The sequence below is a fragment of the Tachysurus fulvidraco genome, chromosome 2 (genome assembly GCF_022655615.1).
Source record: "Tachysurus fulvidraco isolate hzauxx_2018 chromosome 2, HZAU_PFXX_2.0, whole genome shotgun sequence".
Lineage (NCBI taxonomy): Eukaryota > Metazoa > Chordata > Actinopteri > Siluriformes > Bagridae > Tachysurus > Tachysurus fulvidraco.
In genome coordinates this window covers 19,207,034-19,220,415 of record NC_062519.1, presented here as the reverse complement: position 1 = coordinate 19,220,415, position 13,382 = coordinate 19,207,034, and the positions used below count along the sequence as shown (strand labels likewise).

Sequence of the window (13,382 nt, the reverse complement as noted above, 5' to 3'; positions counted from 1 at the left end):
CTCTCTCTTTTCAAGGTGTCATGCGCCCCCTACAGGCTGTTTACCTTTTTTTTTTTTAAACTAAAATTCGCACAGATGTAGAGGGCTGGAAATGAGAGAATTTTAGTTTAAAAAAAAAAATTTGACGCGATTTGACAAGATTTTTTTTAGAGATTTAATTTTAAATTCGTTTTCATTTATTGTGCTTAAATACATACGTAGTTTCAAATGGAACTGCCCGAGTAATATTTACTTAGTGTTTTGTCATCTAAGTAAATATTACTCGGGCAGTTCCATTTGAAACTACGTATGTATTTAAGCACAATAAATGAAAACGAATTTAAAATTAAATCTCTAAAAAAAATCTTGTCAAATCGCGTCTTTACTCTGTTGACCTACAATTTACTACACAGCAGGAGTTCACTTATTGTCGCAGTCTCTTATTTCACTCTGATTGGTCAGATCCAAGCGCACGCACATTCAATATTCTAAAATTCGGCGACTCCACTTGTTTATATTTGAATGTAAAGTCCCGAGTGCTTAAGAGTTTCTGTTTAAACTTGTGATCATGAGCGGAAACAAAGTTTCGACAGAAGGAGGTGAGATATCAGGTGTTTGTATATGATATATTCAGATATCAGAAATAATCCCATCGTGTTTCTGTTGTGTTTTTATTTATTTTCCACTCAGGAAGCCAGAAAACTCAGGAGAGCTGTTACTAGTGTGTTGATGGCAATTTTACTGAGTTCTGAATATTTATTTAGTTTTTATTTATTTAATTTATTTATTTTTATTTCATATTTATATTTGTTTATTTTTTATTATTTATTTATATATTTAACAAATCATTTGTTAATGAAGATGGATGAATGTGTTTGATAGCCGCCCTGCTAACTAGTTAGCGCTAGAGATCAACTGTCACAATCTAGTTACCAATTGTCTAGATGGATAAACATCTATAGTTCAATAACACTGAGCTCCTGTCTGTTGGTTACAAATCATTTAGCTGCGATGGAAGTCCGGATTAACTACAGAAACTTTCCCAGCAACCTGTCGCATTTGGTGACTGATCCTCAGATCTGTTCAATCTGCTGGGATGATACTGGGGAAGGAATACTGATCTGTCCGGAGGCCTTCAAAGCTGAAGTGCTATCTACAGCCAACAAGAAGAAGAACAAGTACTTCAGAACGGCAAATTTCATCAGTTTTGTTCGCCAGCTAATCAATCAATCAATCAATCAAATTTTATTTATAGAGCACCTTACAACTGCCAAAAGGAGCACAAGGTGCTTTCCAGTAAAACAACAATAAAAACAAAATAAATAGAATCAATAAGAACACAATGAACCATAAAATAGCAGTTGAAACCGGGTCTATGCGTTAAAAGCTTGTATGAATAAATATGTCTTCAACTGCGATTTAAAAACAGCACAGTGATGGATCGTAAATGTGCTGGAAGTGCGTTCCACAGCTTTGGTCCCTTGATGGCAAATGACCGGCCTCCAAACTTCTCATAATTGTATTTGGGAATGACCAGAGAGGTATGTCCAGAGGAGCGGAGAGATCTGGCTGGTTGGTAGACCTTTATTAATTCTGTGAGATAGGCTGGGGCCAGACCATTGATGGCCTTGAACACACAGAGAAGGACCTTATACTCCACCCTAAACCGCACCGGAAGCCAGTGAAGCGAGTGGAGGACAGGGGTGATGTGTGAGTGTTTGGAGGTGTTGGAGAGAAGACGTGCTGCCGCATTTTGTACTATTTGAAGCCGATTGAGAAGTGATTGATTAAGTCCAGTGTAGAGAGCATTACAGTAGTCAATCCTTGTGCTGATGAAGGCATGTATAGCTTTTTCAAGGTCAGCTTGAGACAAGAATGATTTTACCTTGCTGAGTAGTCTTAACTGGTAAAAGCTCGCCTTCACTACTGCACTGATTTGCTTATCGAAATGCATTCCCTTGTCAAAAATAACACCCAGGTTACGCACGGTAGGAGCAAACTGAGGTGTTAGAGAACCAAAACTAAGAGAACTGCTGGAGGAATCTGGGCTAAACAGGATGTACTCAGTCTTTTCTTCATTCAGATGAAGGAAGTTCTGGGAAAGCCACTGTTTGATATCCTGAAGGCAATTATGGAGAGGGTCCAATGCAGAAAGATTACTCAAAATCACAGGAAGATAGATCTGGAGGTCGTCAGCATAGAAATGAAATTGAACATTGTGATTGGAGATGAGTTGACCAAGTGGCAGCATGTAGAGTGAGAACAGAGTAGGACCAAGAATAGAGCCTTGAGGCACACCAGATGATAGAGGAGCAACCGAGGAAGAATAGTCATTAAGCATTACTGAAAAGGTTCTGTTAGTGAGGTATGATGAGAACCAATTTAGCACTGCACCCTGCAGACCAACAACATGTTGAAGGCGAGAGATGAGGATGGCATGATCCACGGTGTCAAATGCAGCGGTTAGGTCCAGTAATACCAAAACCACAGAGCTTTTCCCATCCAGGGCTCTAAGAATGTCATTATGGACCCTCAATAGCGCTGATTCAGTGCTATGTCTTGACCTGAAACCGGACTGAAAAGTATCACCAATGCCGTGCAGTTGTAGGTGAGACTGCAGCTGTGCGGAAACAAGCTTCTCCATCAACTTAGACAGAAATGACAGGTTAGATATAGGACGGAAGTTGGAGAATATGGAGGGATCAAGGTTGGGTTTCTTGAGCAGTGGTCTCACAATAGCGTGTTTGAGAGCAGCGGGAACAGTACCCACCCTAAAACAGCTGTTTATGAAGGGGACAAGGATGGGACCTATGATGTCGACCGTCTCCTTCAAAATCCTGGCAGGAACAGCGTCTAGGGGGCAGGTGGTAGGCTTCAACTCGTGGATAGCTTTTTTCAGGTCCGCCAGAGTAACTGCATCAAAGTTCTCTAGCACACATTGCGCCGCACGAGTGGACATGGCAACAGTGGGGACTTGTGTAATGGTTTGCCTAACAAACAAAACCTTGTCCAAAAAATGTTGCTTGAATGCGTTGCATATGTTTACAGATACGTCATTCAATGCGACAGACACCGGATTTATAACAGAATTGATAGTGCTGAATAAAATTCCAGGGCGGTGGCTATTGTTATTGATGAGAGCAGAAAGGTACTGTCCTTTAGCTTCCTTCAGTGCACTCTGATAGGTGGCAAGACTGTCTCTGAACATCTCCAGAGACACCTGCAACCTATCCTTCTTCCATTTTCGCTCAGCCTGTCTACACCGGCGCCTGAGGGCCCGAGTTGTATCATTGAGCCAGGGGTCCAATGTACCATTGGTCGATTTAACCTTGTAGGGCGCAACAGAGTCCATAATCCGGGAGCAGGTGGTATGGAAGGAGGCGAGGAAACGTTCCGGGGAAAGAGACGATGCCAATTCAGCAGTAGAGGCGAGATCAGAAACAGAGAAAGCAGCAGCAAAGTCATCGACTGTAGATGAGGTAATAATGCGACGGCGATGGGGGGCAGTAGACGTTGGTGCAGGTGGAACAGCACAAATGTCAAACCGTATGAGAGAATGGTCAGAGATGGGAAAATCCATGACCTCACAGGTTGACACAATCACCCCACGAGAGATAATAAGGTCAAGGGTGTGACCTAACCTATGGGTGGGACAGGAAATGGACTGAGCCAGATCTAATGAGTCTAAAAGTGCCTTAAGTTCATTAGCAGGTTTATCAGAGGGGCAGCAAACATGAATGTTAAAGTCACCACAGATTAGAATGTTGTCAAACTTTGCTAGAAACTCTGTTAGAAACTCTGAGAACTCAATTAAAAAATATTTATTTAATTTGGGCGGCCGGTAGATTACTGCACATAAGATCGGACAGGGTAGTGTAAGCACAAATACTTGTGATTCAAAACTGGAATACCCTCTAGTGGACAACTGGCGGCACTTCAGGGACTGTCTATGTAAGGTGGCTATCCCCCCGCCCCTACCCGTTTGCCGCGGCGTGTTTAGGTAAAGGTAACCAAAGGGGAGGATTTCCGAAAAGGCACTGACGTTACCTGGGGGAAGCCAAGTTTCTGTGAGGAAAAACAGATCCAGATTGTGGGAGGAAATGACATCATTGAGGATAAATGTTTTGTTATTGAGCGATCTGGTGTTACAAAGTGCCATGCGGAACGTGGACAAGTTGACAGGCGACGATGTCACACGAGGAATTGGATGGAGATTTCCTTTGGCACAACCCCGAGTGGATGTTTCAGCTCGACGGAGACGCGGAAACGGAACGCCAGTGTTGGAGCCAACAAGCTAAACCTGTACGGCTTCAGAAAAGTGTGCCCGGACTATAAGATCTCTTTGACGCAAGTCAGCTTCATACAGCACTTTTACAACCCCGACTTCAAACAGGTGAACCCAGAGCTTCTGGTCAACCTAAAGCGACTCACGCCTTCCAACAGGTCCAAGCTTGCCGCCGGGCCAGAAGTGTCCAAGCAGTCGAGTCCTTCCCATGATCCGATGCTGAATTCACCAGAGAACTCTACTGTTGTCGGTAAGTAGATGTACAGAACAAACTATAATTTATTCTTTCATTTATATATTTATTCTTTATTAGTAACTACTTTACCGTGGTCAGTTTCAAGGTGGCTCCAGAGCCTATCAAAATAAAACTGGGTGGTCTGATTAAGATGGCAGCCCATCACACACATTCACACCTATGTCCTATTCCTGGCATCTAAGGGGAGGATGTACATTAGAGGGGGGTAAATTGGGTAAAATCAGTTATTATAAAACCTGATGTTTCTCCTGCCAGAAGTCCAGAAGATGGACACTAGGAGCTGCATTGTATTGTAATATTGTTCCAGAATACTGTATTAGTGAGATGTTTGTAACATGTGATCGTTTGTGTTCGTTTTGTTGCAGAGAATCATTGCTGTATCCCGGGCTCCTTGGATTCAAACATGACCTGCTCCCAACAAGAAGCTGCCTCTGGCGCTCCTTGTGGCTATTATCCTGTGAGAGCTGAGAAACTTTTTAGTTTACATACTAATCAAAAGGAATTATAACTGCAATTATTTTAGCCTGTGTATCTACAATAAGGTTTGGTAGGAATGTACAGGTAAAACCTTAATGTGTGATTTAACACAGAATTTTACCACTTATTATCCAGGACTACTCATTTAGCCAAATCCTGCACACTGTCCAGGATCCAAAGTGGCAATCAGCTGATGCTCCAGATCCAAGGAAGAGTCACGTGAACCTGGATACTGTATTCGATGTGGAATACGAAATGCAGGTCAGGTTATACAGAAAGTATTATTATACAGTTACTTCAGATTAGATGATCCTCCATCATTACCACCCCCTGTGCTAATAGTGTGTGTGTGTGTGTGTGTGTTTTCTCCTTATTCAGGCTGCTGCGTTGTTCACTCTGCTTACCAATGTCAACTTATAATAAAGACAGTTAATTATCAAAGCCATCTCTTGTATTTTTCTAAACCATTTCTTTAATAAAAACACATGAAACATGACAATACCAACTAGATTTGTAAAGTTCATCGTGACAAACTTTGATGTTGGCTTTGACGGTGCAAGTATTCGCAAAGGCCGGTGCATTTTGGAGGCGAGTGGACAGAAAGATTGTGAAAGCTACTGGACTGCTAGGGTGCCAATACTTTTGGAGGTGAGCGGACATGAGCATGTGACGTGGTCGGAATACCCATGAGGTATTTCCTCTCATTGTGCTGAGTGTTTTGATATGTCACATGTCCATGTTGTGCAAATTCTTAATTTTCACGTGACCTCACGTGACCTCACGTGACATCACGTGATGTGACCAGAATACCCGTGGGGCAGTTACCCTCAATGTGCTGAGTGTTTTGATTTGTCACATGTCCATGTTGTGTTTTGGGGGCGGGACAGGGCTTATTTTGGGGCAGGACTACACTTGACGTCACGTGACCAGAATACCCGTGGGGCAGTTCCCCTCAATGTGCTGAGTGTTTTGATATGTCAAATGTCCATGTTGTGCAAATTTTTGATTTCGCTTGTTTTGGTGGCGGGGCTACACGTGACGTCATGTGACGTGACCAGAATACCCATAGGGCAGTTCCCCTCAATGTGCTGAGTGTTTTGATATGTCACATGTCCCTGTTGTGCAAATTTTTAATTTTCACGTGATGTCACGTGACCTCACGTGACGTGACATGGCCAGAATACCCGTGGGGCAGTTCCCCTCATTGTGCTGAGTGTTTTGATATGTCACATGTCCATGTTGTGCAAATATTTAATTTCGCTTGTTTTGGGGGCAGGGCTACACGTGACGTCACGTGGTGTCAAGTGACGTCACCTGAATACCCGGTGGGGTGCCAATACTTTTGGCAAAAATTGGCGACTGAGGGTTTGGACATTTCATGTCAATACTGCAGTCATTATGGGATTCTACTTATTATACTACATAGAACAGTACATGTAATTCTTAATGTTGGATGTATTGTGTGTGTGAGAGCTTAGAGGACTTTTCGGAATTCCCTATTCAAGTCTATGGGATGTTCGATCGTCGACTACGGGAAAATCGAAAATTCCGTCGGAACTCCGGAATAAAAACTTCGTCCGGAGTAAGGTCCTAAAGAACCTGTCTGAGTTCGGTGTAAACTTGCCGAGTTATAAACCTCAAAATTTTATAATGGAAGTCTATCGGAAAAAAGGCCACTTTGAGCTTCCGTACCGGGAATGCCGGAATTCCGATCGCTTAGAAAAATTGAAGCAACAAACTTCAGAACAGGGTCTACGACATATCTGAATTTGGTGCATGTGGCTCGAACGCTCTAGGCCGCATTTTTTAAAATAAATTTTTGTCTAATAATAATAATAATAATAATAATAATAATAATAATAAAAATAATAATAATAAGCTTATAACGGAAATCAGAATGTTGGCTTCTACAAAGCCAACATAATAATAATAACTAGATTTGTAAAGTTTGTTGCGACAAACTTTGGCTTTGACGAGGCAAGTATTCACAAAGGCCGGTGTTTTTTTGGAGGCGAGTGAACATAAGGGTCAGTTTTACTTTTGGAGGCAAATGGACAGAAAGATAGGTTGCCAAAACATTTGGAGGCAAGTGGAGACGAGCATGTGACATCATCCGAATACTCCATAGGAAGTTCCCCTCATTGAGCTGAGTGTTTTAAAAATAAAAATAATAATAATAATAAATATAGCTGCAAGCAGCCATTCCGGGGTCAAGCCGATCACATGCGCTCAGAACATGTCGCTGATGAACCATACCAAGTTTCGTAGCGATATGGCATTGTTTTTAAAATCTCGTCACCACTAGGTGGCGCTGTCACGAAACGTTGCATGCACCCTCAGGTCATGACTATAATGACATATACCAAGTTTCGTGTCGACACGCATAAGTTTTGCGAAGATACAGCCTCATGTCTGTTTTCGCGTGCTCGCCACCACACAAAATAGCCGTCCGAAAACCGTTTGGTATCGTTTGACTCGACATGCCTCAAGAAGTCTAACAACACATCCTTCATGATTTTAGACTCACGTTTGCAGTAGTTATAAGCAAAAATAGCTGTTTTTAAAATCTCGTGGCCACTAGGTGGCGCTGTCACGAAACGTTGCATACACCCTCAGGTCATGACTATAATGACATATACCAAATTTTGTGTCGACACATATAAGTTTTGCGAAGATACAGCCTCACGTCTGTTTTGGCGTGCTTGCCACCATGTATGTTGCCACGGTATACGAGAAGGCATTGGTCTATCAAAAAACTTTTGATAACTTTTTGTCTAGGGTGTCTCTAGATGCTAGATACCAAAGGACATGCAAATCGGACAAACGGTCTAGGAGGAGTTTGACAAAGTATGTATTACGGAAAATTCAAAATGGCGGAAAGGTATTCATGACAGAAATGATGTCATGTGGTGCATTCGATTCGGCATGAGCAAAGGATCCAAAATATGCAAGAACTGTGTCTCTAGGCCTTACGAGTCAGCAGTTATGAACATGAACATAATTGGATGTTTGGATTGTTGGTGGCGCTAAAGGGTTTGAGCTAGACACACCAAAGTTGCTAGAATAACTTCTAAGACTGGCCTCTACATGTGTGCCAAATTACATAACTTTCCTACATACGGTTCTATGGGCTGCCTTTGACATCAATGGAAGAAGAGGAAGAATAATAATAATAAATATAGCTGCAAGCAGCCATTCCGGGGTCAAGCCGATCCCATGCGCTCAGAACATGTCGCTGATGAACCATACCAAGTTTCATAGCGATATGGCATTGTTTTTAAAATCTCGTCACCACTAGGTGGCGCTGTCACAAAACGTTGCATGCACCCTCAGGTCATGACTATAATGACATATACCAAGTTTCGTGTCGACATGCAGAAGTTTTGCAAAGATACAGCCTCACGTCTGTTTTCGCGTGCTCGCCACCACACAAAATGGCCGTCCGAAAACCGTGGTATCGTTTGACTCAACATGCCTCAAGAAGTCTAACAACACATCCTTCATGATTTTAGACTCACGTTTGCAGTAGTTATAAGCAAAAATAGCTGTTTTTAAAATCTCGTGGCCACTAGGTGGCGCTGTCACAAAACGTTGCATACACCCTCAGGTCATGACTATAATGACATATACCAAGTTTTGTGTCGACACGCATAAGTTTTGCGAAGATACAGCCTCATGTCTGTTTTGGCATGCTCGCCACCATGTATGTTGCCACGGTATACGAGAAGGCATTGGTCTATCAAAAAACTTTTGATAACTTTTTGTCTAGGGTGTCTCTAGATGCTAGATACCAAAGGACATGCAAATCGGACAAACGGTCTAGGAGGAGTTCGAAAAATTAGGTTTTACAGAAAATTCAAAATGGCGGAAAGGTATTCATGACAGAAATGATGTCATGTGATGCATTCGATTCGGCATGAGCAAAGGATCCAAAATATGCAAGAACTGTGTCTCTAGGCCTTACGAGTCAGCAGTTATGAACATGAACATATTTGGATGTTTGGACTGTTGGTGGCACTAAAGGGTTTGAGCTAGACACACCAAAGTTGCTAGAATAACTTCTAAGACTGGCCTCTACATGTGTGCCAAATTACATAACTTTCCTACATACGGTTCTATGGGCTGCCATTGACTTCAATGGAAGAAAAGGAATAATAATAATAATAATAATAATAATAATAATAATAATAATAATAATAATAATGAGAAAACCGACAATAACAATAGGTGTCTACGCGCCTTCGGGGCTTGACCCCTAAATATAGATGCAAGCAGCCATTCCGGGGTCAAGCCGATCACAGGCACTCAGAACATGTCGCTGATGAACCATACCAAGTTTCGTAGCGATATGGCATTGTTTTTGAAAATCTCATTGCCACTAGGTGGCGCTGTCACAAAACGTTGCATGCACCCTCAGGTCATGACTATAATGACATATACCAAGTTTTGTGTCGACACGCGTAAGTTTTGCGAAGATACAGCCTCACATCTGTTTTGTCGTGCTTGCCACCATGTATGTTGCCATGGTATACGAGAAGGCATTGGTATTTCAAAAAGCTTTTGATAACTTTTTGTCTAGGGTGTCTCTAGATGCTAGATACCAAAGGACTTGCAAATCGGACAAACAGTCTAGGAGGAGTTCGACAAAGCAGGTATTACGGAAAGTTCAAAATGGCGGAAAGGTATTCATGACAGAAATGATGTCATGTGGTGCATTCGATTCGGCATGAGCAAAGGATCCAAAATATGCAAGAACTGTGTCTCTAGGCCTTACGAGTCAGCAGTTATGAACATGAACATAATTGGATTTTGGACTGTTGGTGGCGCTAAAGGGTTTGAGCTAGACACACCAAAGTTGCTAGAATAACTTCTAAGACTGGCCTCTACATGTGTGCCAAATTACATAACTTTCCTACATACGGTTCTATGGGCTGCCATTGACTTCAATGGAAGAAGAGGAATAATAATAATAATAATAATAATAATAATAAGAAGAAGAAGAAGAAGAAGAAGAAGAAGAAGAAGAAAACCGACAATAACAATAGGTGTCTACGCCCCTTCGGGGCTTGACCCTTAATAATAATAATAAGAAAACCGACAATAACAATAATAAGAAAACCGACAATAACAATAGGTGTCTACGCCCCTTCGGGGCTTGACCCCTAATAATAATAATAATAATAATAATAAGCTTATAACGGAAATCAGAATGTTGGTGTAATGATACACAAGCCACAGGCTAGGGTAAGCAAAACCAAAGAGATCTTTATTGAAGTCCGTGAGCAGATGTATCGAATTCGAAACTGTATGAAGCACTATGAAGTTTGCAGAAAGCGTAAACACGCACACACACACGCTGGGGAGAACACAGGAGGAAGAGAGACAGGATCCTAGACAGGAGTAGGTGGATACGGGGAGAATAATCCGGTAGCACCGAAGGCGAGGGAGAAGGAAGGAGAGCCGATAGCTGTGAAGCAACCGGGAGTCTGGAGCTTGAATGACTGCGGGGAAGAATCACGTTAGCACATACGAGACCAGACAATCAAGTCAAGAGTCAAGAAGTCAAGAAGCTTTTTATTGTCATTTCAACCATATATAGCTGTTGCAGTACACAGTGAGATGAGACAACGTTTCTCCAGGATCAAGGTGCTACATAAAACAAAGACAGGGCTAAGGACATGTAAGTAGTCTTAGCCACATAAAGTGCAACTGTGCAACCTGGTGCAAACAGTGCAGGACAAGACAAGCAAGACAATGCAGGACAAAAGACAGTGCAGGACAAAAAACAGTGCAGACATTAAGTTACAAGACAATACAAAAAGTACAAAAAATGCAATACACAAAAGACAATAAACAGTAACAGAAACAGCGCCGACCGACCGGTGTAAATACTGAATGTTCAAACAATATTTTGTGCAGTAAAAGAATGAACAGCAGCAGGTTCTTAGCAGCAGGTCCTTTGGATTATATATGGAGTTGTGCAAAAAATAGTAGATGACTGAGATATTGTCCAATATGTGCAAAAACAGCAGAAAAGCGTGCAAAACAGTGTGTGTGTTTTGTGAGGGTCTGTGCAGTCCATACAGATGATGTGTGTGTATGTTGTGCTCAGTATAGTACAGTTCGGTTATTGAGAAGTCTGATGGCTTGTGGGAAGAAACTGTTACGCAGTCTGGTCGTGAGGGCCCGAATGCTTCGGTACCTTTTTCCAGACGGCAGGAGGGTGAAGAGTGTGTGTGAGGGGTGTGTGGGGTCATCGACAATGCTGTTGCCTTTGCGGACGCAGCGTGTGGTGTAAGGGTCCATGATAGAGGGAAGAGAGACCCCAATGATCTTCTCCGCTGTCCTCACTATCCGCTGCAGGGTTTTGCGATCCGAGATCGTACAGTTCCCAAACCAGACAGTGATGCAGCTGCTCAGGATGCTCTCAATGGTCCCTCTGTAGAACATGGTCAGGGTTGGGGGAGGGAGATGTGCCTTTCTCAGCCTTCGGAGGAAGTAGAGACGCTGCTGGGCTTTCTTGGTGACGGTGGTGGTGTTGAGTGACCAGGTGAGGTTCTCCGCTAGATGAACACCCAGAAATTTGGTGCTCTTGACGATCTCTACAGATGATCCGTCGATGTTCAGCGGAGAGTGGTCACTCTGTGCTCTCCTGAAGTCCACAACCATCTCTTTAGTTTTATCCACATTCAGAGAAAGGTTGTTGGCTCTACACCAGGCAGTTAGTTGTTGCACCTCCTCCCTGTATGCTGACTCGTCGTTCTTGTTGATGAGACCCACCACGGTCGTGTCATCGGCGAACTTAATAATATGATTCGATCTGTGCATTGCTGCACAGTCGTGAGTCAGCAGAGTGAACAGCAGTGGACTGAGCACGCAGCCTTGAGGAGCTCCAGTGTTCAGTGTGGTGGTGCTGGAGATGCTGTTCCCGATCCGGACTGCCTGAGGTCTCCCAGTCAGGAAGTCCAGGATCCAGTTGCAGAGGGAGGTGTTTAGTCCCAGCAGGCTCAGCTTTCCAATCAGGTGCTGAGGGATGATTGTATTGAATGCTGAACTAAAGTCTATGAACAGCATTCGTACATAAGTGTCCTTATTGTCCAGATGGGTGAGGGCTAAGTGGAGGGCTGTGGTAATGGCATCGTCTGTGGAGCGGTTTGGACGATACGCGAACTGTAGGGGGTCAAGTGAGGGTGGTAGCTGGGTCTTGATGTGCCTCATGACGAGCTTCTCGAAGCACTTCATAACTATGGGTGTGAGTGCAACGGGACGATAGTCATTGAGGCAAGACACTGTAGACTTCTTTGGGACAGGAACGATGGTGGTAGTTTTGAGGCACGTAGGAACAACGGTGCTGCTCAGGGAAATGTTGAAGATGTCCGTAAAGACATCCGCTAGCTGTTCCGCACATTCTCTGAGCACCCTGCCAGGAATGTTGTCTGGTCCAGCAGCCTTCCGTGGGTTAACTCTGCATAGAGATCTCCTCACGTCGGCCGTGGATAGACAGAGTACCTGGTCGTCGGGACGAGGGATGGTCTTCCTTGGCGTAACGTTGTTCTGTACCTCGAACCGAGCGTAGAACTCGTTCAACGCGTCTGGGAGGGAGGCATCGCTATCACAAGCAGGTGAAGCTGTCTTGTAGTTTGTGATCGCCTGTATGCCCTGCCACATGCGCCGGGTGTCTCCGCTGTCCTGGAAGTGGCTGTGGATTGTCTGGGCATGTGCACGCTTTGCCTCTCTGATGGCTCGGGACAGTTTGGCCCTTGCTGTTCTTAGGGCCACCCTGTCCCCTGTTCTGAAGGCTAGGTCCCTAGACCTCAGCAGAGCACGCACATTAGCAGTCATCCACGGCTTCTGGTTGGGGCGTGTAGTGATGGTTTTGGAGACGGTCACGTCAACAATGCACTTGCCGATGTAACTGGTCACTGCTGACGTGTACACCTCCAAGTTGACGGAGTCGCCGTTGGTTGCAGCCTCCCTGAAGATATTCCAGTCAGTGCACTCAAAGCAGTCCTGAAGAGCAGAAGTGGCTCCTGCTGGCCAGGTTCTCACCTGCTTCAGAACCGGTTTTGAGCGTCTGACGAGTGGTCTGTATGCAGGAATTAGCATAACAGTGATGTGGTCTGAGTAGCCGAGGTGGGGGCGGGGCTCCGCACGGTACGCGCCGGGAATGTTTGTGTAAACAAGATCCAGCGTGTTTTCACCTCTCGTAGCAAAGTCCACATGCTGATGGAATTTAGGGAGCACTGACTTAAGATTTGCATGGTTGAAATCTCCGGCGATGATAAAAAGTCCGTCGGGGTGAACATTCTGTAGGTCGCTAATAGCTCCGTATAGCTCACTTAGCGCCTCTTTAGCATTAGCGCTAGGAGGAATGTAAACTCCGAC

At 43.8% G+C, this 13,382-nt stretch overlaps 1 protein-coding gene across 2 annotated transcripts; it reads left to right on the top strand.

The window, feature by feature from the left end:
• The first annotated feature begins 433 nt into the window (after positions 1–433).
• LOC113658955 (heat shock factor protein 5-like) lies at positions 434–5,498 on the top strand. 2 transcript variants are annotated; one of them, XM_047804338.1, is made up of 6 exons: positions 434–578; positions 986–1,195; positions 4,272–4,514; positions 4,886–4,977; positions 5,133–5,258; positions 5,376–5,498. In XM_047804338.1, exons 1-6 carry the CDS (start codon positions 548–550, stop codon positions 5,415–5,417), a joined length of 744 nt encoding a protein of 247 aa, XP_047660294.1. In that variant the 5' UTR covers positions 434–547; the 3' UTR covers positions 5,418–5,498. The 2 variants fall into 2 exon arrangements, with proteins under 2 accessions (XP_047660294.1, XP_047660292.1); XM_047804336.1 differs by having other exon boundaries at positions 491–590.
• Positions 5,499–13,382: the final 7,884 nt, after the last annotated feature.